Here is a 15,733-nt window from a genome sequence, read left to right on the forward strand (position 1 = left end):
CATTGTGGATGAAAAATTCTAGAGGCGTTGGTATTGTTATCTTCCTCTAAAGAGGGTTATGTTTTCTTCAGGCAGGCAGATAATTTTGGAGGGTCACTTAAATTCTGCCAAGGGTTGGTTTTATGCTATATTAAGTCTACTTTGTTTCAACTTTATAGATTGTGGCCTATATTCCTAGTGGGTAGCTCTTCTGGGGTTTCAACACTTGTAAAAAAGCTATAGTGTTTATGAAGACTTTTTCTCCTTTGCAAGACTTCAACTACAACCTCTGTCTTCCCAACACTTGTGTAGTGTAATCTTAGTTCCTCGACCAGGGATTGAACCCATGCCCCCTGCGGTGGAAGTGTGGAGTCCTAAGCACTGGACCGCCTGGGAATTCCCTGTGATTCAATAATAGTTTCTTTTTTTTTTTCGGTACGTGGGCCTCTCACTGTTGTGGCCTCTCCTGTTGTGGAGCACAGGCTCTGGATGCACAGGCTCAGCGGCCATGGCTCACGGGTTGAGCCGCTCCACGGCATGTGGGATCTTCCCAGACCGGGGCACGAACCCATGTCCCCTGCATCGGCAGGTGGACTCTCAACCACTGTGCCACCAGGGAAGCCCTAAGCAGCTATTTTCATACAACAAAGCGACTTTGGTGATTTAGATATTACAGAACCCACCCATGTTTTTATTGACATCATCCATTTTGCAGTACATTTACAGTGCAAATTTACTTTCAACTTACTGCTTACATCATTAAATGTGCTTCTCAGCAAATACCTTGTTTTTAGCCACATCCCACCTTTCTCATAGAAGGAAAAATTAGATATTCTTCTTTATTCTAGTCTGATTTTTATAGAGTGGCTTCCTTTGTAAAATTTTTTAAATTTAAAAATTTTATTTATTTTTGGCTGGCCACTGCGGCATGTGGGATCTTAGTTCCCTGACCAGGGATCGAACCTGCGCCCTCTGCAGTGGAAGCACAGAATCTTAACCACTGGACCGCCAGGGAAGTGCCTTTTTTGTTGTTGCTTTTGTTTTCCTTTTTTTAATTTTTAAATTTCAGTTCTTTAGAATTCTTAGGGTCAGTGGTATCCCAATATTTTAAAAGTAAGATAATAGATTAGTTCTAAAACAGAGTAAGATATGACTGAATTATCTGTTCTTTCTTGGATTGTCTGTGCAATGTATTAGAATTTGTTCAATTTTCCTTATAGACCCACATTCCCTATTAAACTCAGCCTTAAAATCAGAAATCAGAGGAGCAATAAGTGTGATGTGATTTAGGGGGATGTAATTAGATGAGATCGTGTAACCCCATAGTGATTACTTTGATTCTGTGTTTGTAAGATAGCCATTCTGAATGGGAATTATGTTAACTCCAATGCTTTTTCCATTGAAAAGTATTTTCTGCAGCGAATTTTGTTATTTCCATTTTAATTTTGTGATAAGTTTTCTTCACAGTTCTTTAAAATTATTTTTTATGTTTGTCTTTATTGTATTTTTATTGGAGTTGAATGTTTTTCAGCGTATATTTTAAAGCAGTGTTACTCAAAGTGTGGTCTGAAAACCAGTGCTAGTTTGAGAACTATTTGTTACTGGTTTGAAACAAAATAAATCACGGAAACTGAGAATAAAACTTTAGAAATGTTGTAACATTTGACATTATGGCTATATTCTTACTTTATAAAAGTATGAGTCTACAGTGGATTGGTCAAAAACAAGACTTGTTTTTCACCACAGAGAGTTTGAGAAGCACTGTTTTAAAGGACAATTTGATTCCTCATCAACTATCTGTATAAAATTTTATTAATTTTAGCTGCTTCCATTGTAAATTTCCTTTTTTTTGGTCTTCACTTCTATGAATTTTTGTTACATTTTGTAGATCTAAATTTCGTGAGGAAGATTTTATTTATTTAGGTTAATTTTTCGTTAATAACACACTTTATTATTTCTGGTATAACATTAATAGTTTTAACTTGTGTCTTTCATACTTTTTTCCCCGGGTCAGTTTTTCAATTGACAGTGTTACCAACAACATGACAGGATATGAATATGAAGCTGAATCAAAACTTCTTTGGGTGTCAGAAATCCTTTTCTTGCTCTGCAACTACCAGGTCATTGTTTAAGTACTGGTAAGATGAGAAGGGAAAGGTGGATGGCAGAAACCAAGAACTGGCTAGATTGGTCTACATGAGAAAGGATGCAAGAGGGAAGGGAGGAGCAAAGAGAGGAGATTCAAGCGTGGTGAAGAGAGAAGAGTTTTGGAGTTTATGGAGGAAAGGGGTAAATGAGGTGAGAAGAGAGACTTTGGGAAAAGATATGTGTACAAAGGTTTTTAGATAGTTTTGTTGTGTATTATGCTATGTAATTCCCCTTTTGCTGCTTTCTCAAATGACCATCAGTAAAGAGCTTTGTCACTTTTCTGATGCATTCTAGAGTTTTATATTTCTTTTGCATCTATCACTTTGTTGGGATGTACCTCAAGGTAGCCCATTTTTTGTTTAGGTTACACAAATGTAAGATGTGTATGTTTGAATTCTACTTTTTTTTTTCCACTTAAAAATCATTATCGGGCTTCTCTGGTGGCGCAGTGGTTGAGAATCTGCCTGCTAATGCAGGGGACACGGGTTTGAGCCCTGGTCTGGGAGGATCCCACATGCCGCGGAGCAGCTAGGCCCGTGAGCCACAACTACTGAGCCTGCGCGTCTGGAGCCTGTGCTCCGCAACAAGAGAGGCCGTGATAGTGAGAAGGCCCGCGCACCCGCGCTGAAGAGTGGCCCCCGCTTGCCACAACTAGAGAAAGCCCTCGCACGGAAACGAAGACCCAACACAGCAAAAATAAATTAATTAATAAACTCCTACCCCCAACATCTTCTTTAAAAAAAAAAAATCATTATCAAAATTTTTTCCATATCATTAAAATCTCTTTGTAGACATTTTTAACTTGTCCCCCCCCATCAATTGCTTAAAAAGACTATTTTTAATGGGTCAGTTACAGTCCAGTGTATGGTGTACCAGTGTTCACTTAATCATTTTTTTCATATTGGCTGTGCACACAAAAAATGTTGCCTACCTTTTCAGTAAACAATGAATGTTGCCTGCTGTCAAGGCATCAGCCACTGCAGCCATACCCCCACCCCACCCCCAAAGGGTGCACCCTGAGGGGAATTCAGGTTGGAGAAAAACAGGATACTGGCCCGAGATAGTTAAGATGCATAGCTAAGGAATAACTTCAATGAGCCAAGACTCTTGCATATTCCTCTACATAGAAAAGCACTAAAATCATTAACTTGAGATGTCTTTTTTTGCGATTAGCAGTAATCTTTTGACGTTCAATTACATGTATTTTTTTTTTTTTCCCCAGTGAAAACTTCTGTATATCCTGGCTTCTCCCTAACCTCTTTGGAGCAGTTCCTAAGAGCTATCTGAGAGGCTGTCTCCCAGGCTGTAGTCCTCAGTAAGGTCCCTGAATAAAACATAACTTGCAACTTTTAGGTTGTGTGTTTTTCTTCAGTCGACATTTAGGTGTTTTCCATGTTTTTGCTAAAATAATTAATGTTGAAATGAATAACTTGATTAGTCTTTACATGTGTAATTATTTCCTTAAGAAGAAGATTGGATTGAAAGTTACGAACATTTATCAAATTCTTGATATATATTCCCAAGTGCAAAAGCAATTGTTTGAAATTACTAATAATTTTTCACTGAGTAAACATTGCCAGGGTGCAGCTTGAAGGTCATAAAATCTTTTTTTTTTTTGGCGGTACACGGGCCTCTCACTGTTGTGACCTCTCCTGTTGCGGAGCACAGGCTCTGGACGCGCAGGCTCAGCAGCCATGGCTCACGGGCCCAGCCGCTCTGCGGCATGTGGGATCTTCCCAGACCGGGGCACGAACCTGTGTCCCCTTCATCGGCAGGCGGACTCTCAACCACTGCACCACCAGGGAAGCCCCATAAAATCTTTTTAAACCAAAAAGGTTGTCTTGATGTTAATCTTCTCTAACCCCTTGTTTTCAGACGGTAGCAGACCAAAAAGTATCAGAGAGATGAGAACCTCATTTTGGTGTTGCGTGATAATCTACTTCAAGACTTAACAGATTCTAATAATCAAGAAGCTTTTCCTTTTATCTGGTTATATGTGTGCTCCTTTCTTGTAGAATAGAGGCACTTCATCCCCTCCCCCCTTTTTTAATCAGAGTGGATTTTTTTTATTGATTTGCTCCTTGTTTTTTTCTTTTCTAGACTCAGTGTAATAATAATAATGATAAATTACATTTGTATAATATTTCATTGGTTATAAAGCACTTTGATATATATTATTTCACTTAATATGCATGGCATCCCTGATGGGAAGATATCTGTATTTTATAAAAGAAAAAAATAAGACTCTTGCCAAGGCAACCCAGTTAAGTTATAGATCTGGGACATAAACCTGGGTTTCTGATGTATTATCTGGGTAGTATGGAGTAATAATTAAGACAGAGTTCTAGAGCTAGAAGCTTGGCTTTAAAACATGGCTTTGTCATTATTAGCTCTTGGGAAAGTTTCTTAATCTTTCTGCCTCAGTTTCTTCCTCTGTACAGTGGGAAAAATAATAGTCCCTACCTCATAGGGTTGTTATGAGGAGTAAGTGAATTAATATGTATAAAGTGTGTAGAAGAATGCCTGACATAAAAGGAATATTCAGTGAATGTTAGGTGTTATTGCTACAACAGTACTACCACATCTGCCTTTACCACCGCTGTTATATCTTAGTCTTCTTTGATTTCCAGGGCCAGACAGCTGGCCTTTTCTTTTACTGGTGGCTTTTTGAGTTAAGTTCCGGGAGCAGTTGCTTTGGTGATTCTTGTGATGTTCTTGGTTTATTTGCAGAAGAGCAAGACAGTGAAGAAAACGAGAAAAGGCGAAAAAAGAAAAAGGGTACCAAGAGGAAAAGAGATGGAAAGGGTCAAGAAGAAGGGACTTTGGCTTGTGACCTGAAGCTGGATGACATGCTTGACCGCACCTTAGAGGACGGCGCCAAGCAGCACAACCTAACAGCAGTCAACGTGCGAAACATCCTTCATGTGAGTAAGACGGGGGCAGCCGTGTAATGGGAATAGAACTCTTTCACCAGGAGCAAATAAAAGTTCTCAGGAAACTCTTGAGTCTTGGTGTGTGAATTACTAATTTTGTGAGTTCCCTGTGGCAAAATATTTTACATTTCAGGGTAGCCTTCTCTTTGCACTCAGCAGAAGTTTGAAATGTGAACACATGTGAAAGAACTTAATTGGGAAGATAAACTGTTACTCTGCTTCCTTCCACTGATTTGATTGTTTATTGTTTAGCATATTCAAAGATAATGGAAGATGATAATGTTCACAGTGGATTTACTCTTGTGGGTCAGTGTGTCTTAAAAGATGCCCAGTTAACAGTTTACAGTCCTTTGCACATATGCAAATACTCTTCTTTGCTATGTAGCAGTACCGCTATTTATAAAGCCTTTGCTGTTTATTACTGTTTCTCTTAAGCAGATAGTTAACCTGAGAATTTTTTTTTTTTTGAGCCATTCCTGTTAGTATCAGCTAATGAGATTGGTCCGTTTGCTTGCTACATTGTTGGAAGCTGTGTGCTTCTCTCCAAAACTTCCTTCTTTGCTTTCAGTTGCCTTGCTCTACTCTAATCTGAAATCATTTGGGTATCTAGCTCTCGTTTATCCTCTACATATATCTAGCAGAGTTACAGAGACATGAGTATTATCTAGATGATACATCTTTGTTGCATAAAGTGAAATTTCATCTTTCTCCAGGAAGTAATCACAAATGAACATGTAGTCGCTATGATGAAAGCAGCCATCAGTGAGACGGAGGATATGCCAATGTTTGTGAGTAGTTATCGTTCTTTCAATGTCATGGAACAGAACTGTCTGTAAACTGGCTAAGTGTAGTGAGTTGTTTACAAACTCACTTGGGAGTTTTTAAATAATTTGGCAGTTGGGGGCAAACTCAAGAATCACTCGATGATTTTTATTGACTGTTTTCTTCTCATTTTCCCTTCTTAGGAACCCAAAATGACACGCTCTAAACTGAAGGAAGTGGTGGAAAAAGGAGTGGTGGGTGTTCTGTTTTTTCTTTATTTAGCTTTGTTAATAGTATATAATTCCAGATTATTTGTAGGGAAAAAATATAGGAAATATTTATTATGATCTGGGTTTGACTCCTTAAAGAAATATTTGTAAAAGGCAAATAGACATGTGGAGATGCAATATATGAAATCATTATCATAGTTTATTTTTATTTTAGTTGCTTTTTTGGAAGTGCTAGGTAGATAACCATTTGGAGCGGTTGAAAGCAATGAGTGATGACAGTTTTTCTATTCATGTTGTGAGATATGTGGTGAAGTGTTTAAAGTAGTGTATTTCAAATTGTGTTCCAGGGACCAGTTGCATCAAGATCACCCTGGTATGGGGTTCCTCCAGAGTGCTTATTGAAAATGCACATTCTTGGGCTCACCTCAGACCTAGGAATCAGGACCCATGGGTAGGGCCTGGGAATATGCATTGTTGAAAGCACAACAGTACATTCTTTTGCACACTAAAGTATGAGAACCTCTTGAAGACTTTTGAAGCATTCTGATACAGCAAGCTCTTTGATGCTGGGCACTGTGTTCTATCTGCTTAACAAGCACTTGTCCAGTTTTTGCTTACCTTCTGCAACAAGGCAGGTGATAGTCCTGAGGGAGTCCATTCTATCTCTGATAGTAAGAAAGATTTGCCATATGGACCCAAAATGCATACTGTAGTTTTTGTCTGTTTGTCTGGTTCTGTTCCTTGCAGCCCTGTAGAAGAAATGTCTGTTCCTCTTCCACGTGACCTTTCCTCTAGTTGAAGAAAACCAATATATCTTTTTATAACATTCTTTTCTTGCTAAACGTCCCCTAATTTTTTATTGGTCTTCATGTGACAAGGCTTTGAGTACCTTCACCAATCTGATCCTTTTCTTCTGCATGTGCCAAGTTTGTCCATATCCTTTTAAAAGTATGCCTTAAGTGGATCTAGTTTTTCAGATAGGGTTTAACTAGTATAGATTAAAGTTAGGTTGGGGCTTCCCTGGCATTCCAGTGGTTAAGACTCTGAGCTTCCACTGCAGGGGTACAGGTTCAGTCTCTGGTCAGGGAACTAAGATCCTGCATGCCGCATGGTGCAGCCAAAAAAAAAGTAAAATAGGGCTTCCCTGGTGGCACGGTGGTTGAGAGTCCGCCTGCCGATGCAGGGGACACAGGTTCGTGCCCCGGTCTGGGAGGATCCCACGTGCCGCGCAGCGGCTGGGCCCGTGAGCCGTGGCCGCTGAGTCTGCGTGTCTGGAGCCTGTGCTCCGCAATGGGAGAGGCCACAGCAGTGAGAGGCCCGCGTACCGAAAAAAATAAAAAAATAAATAAAGTTAGCTTATTCCCTCAGTGTTCAGATTCCATATTTCCCTTAATGCAGCCTAAGGTTGCATTGGCTTTTTTTTTTTTTTAATATGCCGAAGACATACATTTTAGGGTGGCAAATTCTGCCCCCCTATGCACTGGCTTTTTTTGACAGCCACATCATATATATATATATTTGTATATATTTGTCTGATTGACTAACCGTGGTTGCATAAAGTGAAATTTCATGTTTCTCCAGAAAGTAATCACAAATGAACATGTGGTAGCTATGATGAAAGCAGCCATCAGTGAGACAGAAGTTCTATGAAGTCTACCTGACATAGAATCTAATTAACATTAATTCCATATTTGATTAAAAAATACCCAGGGAGATCCAAATCAGGCTCTGGATTATGTCTACCAACCACGTATATAGTTGCAGAGAAGGTAGACAACCCAAGGCTATAGTTTATGTGGGGAGAGCAAAGATTAGAGTCCATTTCTCTTGCTTCTTAATCTTAATAGACTGACTCCTTCCTGATGGATTTGGCAGTAGGAAAATGGATTGGTTTAGAAACAAACATGAGAAGAGGTATGGACCTGAATCACATCATTCCCTTTACCCTGTATTGGGCCTGGCTCCACAGAGCTAGATAAGTAGCCACAACATGGCAGGGCTGAGGAGATGTGGAGGGCCTAAGGCTCCTTATAGAGACAGAACCTAATGGTCTACTGGATTTTGTTCATGATGATTTCGTTTGGGTCACAGTTAGATGGTCAAGAAATTATGCACTCCAGTGGTATTGTGTCAGGAGTATGTAAGAGGTTTTAAAGAATTCTTTAAAAACTTCCCCCCACCAACTCTATTGTTTTATTTTTAAAATTTATTTATTTTATTTATTTATTTTTGACTGCATTGGGTCTTCATTGCTGCACACGGGCACAGGGTTTCTCTAGTTGCAGCGGTGGGGGGGGCTACTCTTTTTTTCGGTGCGCGGGCTTCTCATTATGGTGGCTTCTCTCATTGCGGGGCATGGGCTCTAGGCGCTCAGGCTTCAGGAGTCGCGGCACACAGGCTCAGTAGTTGTGACTTGCGGGTTCTAGAGTGCATGCTCAGTAGTTGTGGTGCATAGGCTTTGTTGCTCCGCGGCATGTGGGATCTTCCCAGAGTGGGGCTCGAACCCGTGTCCCCTGCATTGGCAGGCGGATTCTTAACCACTGCACCACCAGGGAAGCCCCCTATTGTTTTAAAATCCTGAAAAAGTTGAAAAGAATTTTACAGTGAATCTAGATTCCATCTAGATTTAACAATGTTAAATTCTGCCACATTTGCTTTATCTCTCTCTGTGTCTGTCTATTGTTTTTTCCTGGACTATTTGAAAAGAAGTTGTGTACGACTTGACACTTCACCCCGAAATCCTTCCCTAAGAACTTTTCATGGCTAGCTTTTTGGATGCATACTTATGGTGGATTTATGTAATTGATTAAGACATACTGATGGCAAAAGGCTGCTGTCACCTGTAGTATCCTAGGTTTGTGTACTATTGTAGTTTATAAATAGTTTTCATATTTATTATTCTATGTGAACCCAAGCTGTAATATAAAGTAGACAATATAGACACTTTGTCCATTTATGGGTAATACAGATTCTTACTAGGTTTAAGGCAGAGATGCTAATGATGGAAATAGATTCATCTCTCCTTTTCTTCTGCCAAGCTCTGACAAATATTTGACAGTGTAGATCAGTACCCCTACATCACTGCAGCTACGTGTTAGTCTGATGGCTCCTTGTGATGGTAAAGAAGTAAAAATGAAAAATAGTCTATTTTGGTTAAGGGAACTTAACTGTTTATATTCTTTGTTGGTAGGTAATTCCAACATGGAATATTTCACCAATTAAGAAGGCCAATGAAATTAAGGTAAAGTTGGAAGAGGTAATTCTTATTCTTTTCCAGAAAGACTTCATCAGTTTCGAAATGCTTCTATTTGTTAACTTTTTTGGACCTATGTATTTATTTAAATTCCAGGTTTGTTTTTTTCCATTTCATTAGTCTTAGGTTTGACTCTCATGCTAGAAATCTTTTTAACTCCTGCCTCTTATTACTTGCTGTAGCTGCTTGTTGTGCTCTTAGGATTTTTTTTTTTCCTGCTCTGCTTTCTTCCCTTTATTTCCCAAATACATATGATTCGTGTTTTCTATTATTTTATTTTTTTCTATAATTGTACTTATGTAGCCTCCTCAGTTTGTGGATATCCACCTTGAAGACGATGATTCCTCAGATGAAGAGTACCAGCCCGATGATGAAGAAGAAGATGAGACTGCTGAAGAGGTCAGTGGTTACCTGTGTGAGTGTTAGTTGGTAATATAGAAAAAAGTTGGCTCCACAAGGCAGAGTGTACTTTGCTTCCTTAGTAATATCACTTGTTCTATACAGAGGGTTGAAACACAGTTCTTTTTTCTACTCATTTCTTTGCATAAATCTAAGACTGTGACTCCTCTTCATGCTCCCTTGATTTTTTCATGTCTTGTATTATGAAATATAACACACATATAACATGCAGAACTGTGCATAGGATAAAAAAATATACAGCTTAAATAACTATAAAGCTAATCCTTACGAAACTTCCTTAAAGTCATTAAGTATAACATTGCCAGACACCTCTTATCACAGTCACTTTTCTTCCCCTGTAGACAGGCACTATCTTGACTTTTTGGTAATTACTTCCTTGCTTATCTTTCTACTTATATCACCTAAATATGCAGCTCTACACACTGTGTTCAATTTTTTACTGTTTCTGAACCTTAGGTAAATGGAACAATAGTCTATTCTTTTGTGTGGCTTTTTTTTTTTTTTTTTGGTTCAACACAAGTCATTTGAGATTCATTTATACTGTTGCTTGTAGCTATAGTTCGTTCATTTTCATAGTTAATGTAATATTCTATTTCTTAATTTGTTCTTTGACTTGTTTGTTAAAGGATTTTAAATCAATGCCTTACAGTTTTACAGAGTTTACAATGCTGATGAGGATAGAGATCTGATCCCTGTTCCTACCTTCAGCAAATTAAGCTTTTATTTAAATTTTATTCTCTTACTCTAATTCAGTGATTGATATTTTGTGATTCATTCTATTGAGGTACTTCAAACTCAGTGAATGAGGTAGGGGCACACATATGAAAGTGAACTGGATTTGTTTTGTAGAGTTTATTGGAAAGTGATGTTGAAAGCACTGCTTCGTCTCCACGTGGGGCAAAGAAATCCAGATTGAGGCAGTCTTCTGAGATGACTGAAACAGATGAGGAGAGTGGCATATTATCAGAGGTAAATCCACATCATACTAGCAAGATAAATTAGAGATGCTCTATAAGTAGATTATTTAACTGTATAAATGGATCATTTATCCATGGTGATTGTAAGCTGTCACCCTTTGCCAAACATAATTCAAGATCAGTAATCATGCCATTTTCTTCCTGGTATTTGTGACTAGTTATAACTGAATTTCAAATTCCCTTAAGTCAGTGAACAGTTAAGACAAAACTGGAACTCAGTGACAGGGAGAGTTCTTATTAAGGGGCCAAATGTGAGTGACTGGCAGAATTTCTTTCCTTCTACCCTTCTCTTTTTTGTATGTGTTTTCTAATATTGTTCTAAAGCCATTTTTATTGTATTTCCCCGCTTTTGATAACCTAAGTAGCATCCTGTTGGCTTCATTGGAAATAGGATGAAACCTAATTAGATTAATGTACTTGACAGTGCCTTTGTTTTTATATATACCTCTATCTAGATGGGAAGAGAGAGATTGCTAGCATATGAAAGACATGCTTCTCTCCTTCCGCTTTTTTTTTTTTTTCTCTTCCCTTCCTCCCTTTAATTTTTAACATACTTGCCCCTTTTAATCAGGCTGAGAAAGTCACCACACCTGCCATTAGGCACATCAGTGCTGAGGTGGTGCCCATGGGGCCCCCGCCCCCACCAAAGCCCAAACAGACCAAGGATAGTACTTTCATGGAGAAGTTGCATGCAGTAGATGAGGAGCTGGCTTCCAGTCCAGTCTGCATGGATTCTTTCCAGGTAAACATAACTCTAAATTGCTGAAAAAGTCAAATGGAATAATTTAGTCATTGCTCAGATTGGGAAGGGAGAAGGGAAGATATTAAATTTTGATACAGTTAGTAACAGTCATGAAATTATAGGTCTTTGGTACTCTAGTTTGTACTGTTTTATTGTAAGTGAGAATTAAGTGAGAATGGCAGTTCCTAAGGAAGAAATAAGGTATGTGACAGAGAGCATTTTAAAATGTGGAACATAGGAACAACCTTCAGCCAGATTCCTCAAATATTAACCTTTACCACAATTGCTTTATCATTTTCTCCTTCTTTCTCTCTCTCTGTACACATTTATTTTTTCCTGAATTGCTTTAGAGTGTGTTGCAGTCATGATGCGCTTTTACCCCTAAATATCTTAGTTTATATTTCCTACAGATGAGGACATTTGATTATTAAAATAAGGATATATAATATTAATAGTCTATTAAAATCCTTATTTGGATTTTGCCAATTGTCCCAATAATATCTTTTATATAAAACAAAAGAAAAATGATTTTTTTTTTTGTGATCCGGGATCCAGTCTAGGATTATGTGTTGTATTTAGTCGTCTTTTCTCTTAGACTCTTTTTATTGGGAACAGTTTCTCAAAGTTTCATAACCTTGACATTTTTGAACCTTATAGAGCAATTATTTTACAGAATGTTCCTCAATTTTGACTTTTCTTATACTTCCTCATAATTAGATTCCGGTTATGCACTTTTGGCACAAATATCACAAAAGTGATATGTCCTTTTTATTGCATCATATCAGGAGGCACGTAAATTCCGTCATGTTAAATTTGATCACGTGGTTAAGGTGGTGTCTGCTTGTTTTCCTCGCTGTAAAATTATTATTTTTCCATTTTTAAATTAATGTGTATCTTTGAGGCAAAATATCTTTTCACCCACTAATTTTAACATCCATTGCTTGTTCTTGATTGAAACAGTCATTACTATGGTTACTGTCAAATGATGACTTTCTAAATTCCATCATTAGACAGTTCTTCTTTTTTTTTTAAAAAAAAATTTTATTTATTTATTTTTCTTTTGGCTGTGCTGCGTGGCATGTAGGATCCTAGTTCCCTGACCAGGGATCAAACCCACACCCTCTGATTGGAAGCGTGGAGTCTTAACCACTGGACTGCCACGGAAGTCCCAACCAGTTATTATTATTTTTTTTAACATCTTTATTGGAGTATAATTGTTTTACAATGTTGTGTTAGTTTCTCATATATAACAAGCTACATGTGTACATATATCCCCATATCCTCTCCCTCCCACCCTCCCTATCCCACCCCTCTAGGTGGGCACAAAGCACCGGGCTGATCTCCCTGTGCTGTGTAGCTACTTCCCACCAGCTGTCTATTTTACATTTTGTAGTGTATATATGTTAATGCTACTCTCTCACTTCGTCCCAGCTTATCCTTCCCCCTGGCCGCGCGCAACTGGCCGCACGCTCTAGAGCCTGCACACCACAACTAGAGAGAAGCCCTCATGCCACACAAAAGATCCTGTGTGGCACAACTAAGACCCGAAGCAGCCAAATAAATAAATAAATATTTTAAAAAGTAAAAATTAAAAAAAGATACTTCTCTTAAAGTATCTTTTTAGAAAAAGAAAGGAATAGACATACAGATCAGTAGAACAGAATTGAGAGTCTAGAAATAAACTCTTAAATTTATTGGTCAATTAATCTTTGACAAGTGTTCCAAGACCAATTAATGGGAAGAGAATAGTCTTTCAACAAATGGTGCTGTGACAACTGGAAATCCACATGCAAGAGTAGAAAGTTAGACCCTTACCTTACACCACACTCAAAAAGTTAACTCAAAATAGATTATTGACTTAAATGTAAGGGCTAAAATTATAGAACTCTTAGAACAAAGCATAGAGTAAATCTTTGTGACCTTTGATTAGGCAGTGGTTTCTTAATACAATACCAAAAGCACAAATGACAAAAAGAATAGGTACATTGGACCTCGTCACAATTAAAAACTTTTGTGCCTCAGAGGATACATCAAAAAAGTGGAGACAACCCAGAAAGTGGGAGAAAGTAATTGCAAATCACATATCTGATAAGGGTCTTGTATCTGTAATATATAATGAACTCTTGTAAGTCAACAATAAAAAGACAACCGAATTTAAAAATGGGCAAAGAGTATGAGTAGACATTATTCATTTCTTTTTTTCTTAATAAAAAGGAATGAGGGGCTTCCCTGGTGATGCAGTGGTTAAGAATCCATCTGCCAATGCAGGGGACACAGGTTTGAGCCCTGGTCTGAGAAGATCCCACATGCCATGGAGCAACTAAGCCTGTGCGCTACAACTACTGAGCCTGCGCTCTAGAGCCCGTGAGCCACAACTGAAGCGTGCACACCTAGAGCCTGGGCTCTGCAATGAGAGAAGCCACAGCAGTGAGAAGCCCGCTTGCAGCAACGAAGACCCAACACAGCCAAAACTAAAATAGAGTAAATAAATTTTATTACAAAAAAAATGGAATGAGTACTGATACGTGCTACAAAATGGATGAACTTTGAAAACATGCTAAGTGAAAGAAGCCAGAGACAAAAGGCCACATATTGTATGATTCCTTTTATTTATTTTAAAAAATATTTATTTATTTATTTATTTTGGCTGTGCCGGGTCTTCGTTGTGGCGTGTAGGATCTTTTTAATTGTGGCATGTAGACTTCTTAGTTGCGGCATGCGGACTCTTAGTTGCGGTATGTGAACTCTTAGTTGCAGCACACGTGTGGGATCTAGTTCCCCAACCAGCGATCAAACCCAGGCCCCCTGCATTGGGAGCGTGGAGTCTTACCCAGTGGACCACCAGGGAAGTCCCTATGATTCCTTTTATATAAAATGTCCAGCATAAGCAAATCCATAGAGACAGAAAGATTAGTGGGTATCAGAGACTGGGATCATGGAAGAATGGGGAGCTACCACTAAGGGAAATGGCTTTTCTTTTTGGGGTGATGAAAATGTTTTGGAATTAGATAGTGGTGATGGTCACACAAGTCTGTGAATATAGTAAGATCCACTCAGTTATACACTTTAAAGGAGTGAGTTTTATGGTGTGTAAATTATATCTTAATAAAGCTCTTATAAATGTTCCTGAAATGTTGGTTTTAAAACTGATATCATTATAAGGTGCAAGGATATATTGTACAAGGGGAATATAGCCAATATTTTATAAGAACTATAAATGGAGTATAACCTTTAAAAAAAAAAGACATTGGCTCCTACAAAAAAAAATTTGATATCATTATCCTTAAAGTTTCTCAGACAAAGAATAATAAATCCATATGGTTTAGAGAAGAGACCTTGTGTTTTAAGCTAAGAAGAGAAACACACAGGATATGATGAAGTTTGGAGAAATTGAAAGCATTAGGCATTCAGTGATATGTTTTTATTTCCTTCTTCATTGGCTAGCCCATGGATGACAGTCTCATTGCATTCCGAACTCGCTCTAAGATGCCTCTGAAAGATGTTCCCCTGGGGCAACTAGAGGCAGAGCTCCGAGCTCCAGACATCACCCCAGACATGTATGACCCCAACACAGCAGATGATGAGGATTGGAAGATGTGGCTGGGGGGACTTATGAATGATGATGTGGGGAATGAAGGTAAGTGGTTTTGTTTGCATTTAATATCTACTCTGTCCATGGTCTCTGGTAAAATTTTCATTAGTTAAAAGCTTAAAGAAAGGGGTGTTTTTGGTTAAATTCCACTCCCCCTCCTTTTTGTTTTTGTTAAAGAGTCTTTTGGGGAATCTTTAGAATGCTAAGATTCCTCTCCTGAAACATAAACGTACATATAATTTTACATATGATTTCACGAGAGTGCATTGACTCACTCGAAGACTGTCATGTTAGTTAAGGTTCTTCCTGATGCAGGTGAAACGTCCTAACTCTCAACTTGCTGAAGTTGAGAATCCTAACTCTCAACTTGCTGAATGAAACCAGACTTTGGGAAGAGCAGAAAAACCTACAGTGGAATTGAGACCCACTTTCCCTCTCAACAGCTGTCATCTCTACTTTTTGTCAGTCAACTCCATTCTCAAACCTGTTTTTTTCTACAAGGCTGGAACTATGATCATAAGCACATCATTCACTTCTTGGTTTGTCCCCACATCAGAACTCTCTGCTACAGGCTCCAGTTTGAAAAATCCAGAGGAACAACTGATTGGTTGGGTTTGATCACATGCCCACTGTCTTGGTATTGCATGGCTTTGATAGGGAGACTGTTTCAGCATGGAGTCCTGTGATTGGCAGCACC

The 15,733-nt window shown here is 38.5% G+C and overlaps 1 protein-coding gene across 11 annotated transcripts in view; it reads left to right on the forward strand.

Moving 5' to 3' along the window:
- Nucleotides 1-15,733, forward strand: part of GON4L (gon-4 like) — an 87,988-nt gene that overhangs the window by 19,915 nt on the left and 52,340 nt on the right. For 10 of the 11 annotated variants that reach the window (XM_004284589.4, XM_033414626.2, XM_049701631.1 and 7 more), the window contains 8 exons: nucleotides 4,858-5,051; nucleotides 5,774-5,848; nucleotides 6,026-6,076; nucleotides 9,243-9,293; nucleotides 9,609-9,704; nucleotides 10,575-10,694; nucleotides 11,274-11,444; nucleotides 14,889-15,081. In XM_004284589.4, coding sequence (XP_004284637.1) covers nucleotides 4,858-5,051; nucleotides 5,774-5,848; nucleotides 6,026-6,076; nucleotides 9,243-9,293; nucleotides 9,609-9,704; nucleotides 10,575-10,694; nucleotides 11,274-11,444; nucleotides 14,889-15,081 — 951 coding nt within the window. Of the gene's footprint in view, nucleotides 1-4,857; nucleotides 5,052-5,773; nucleotides 5,849-6,025; nucleotides 6,077-9,242; nucleotides 9,294-9,608; nucleotides 9,705-10,574; nucleotides 10,695-11,273; nucleotides 11,445-14,888; nucleotides 15,082-15,733 lie in introns of those variants that run through there. The other variant, XM_033414632.2, reaches the window with a different exon arrangement.

The sequence above is a fragment of the Orcinus orca genome, chromosome 1 (assembly GCF_937001465.1).
Source record: "Orcinus orca chromosome 1, mOrcOrc1.1, whole genome shotgun sequence".
NCBI classification, from domain to species: domain Eukaryota; kingdom Metazoa; phylum Chordata; class Mammalia; order Artiodactyla; family Delphinidae; genus Orcinus; species Orcinus orca.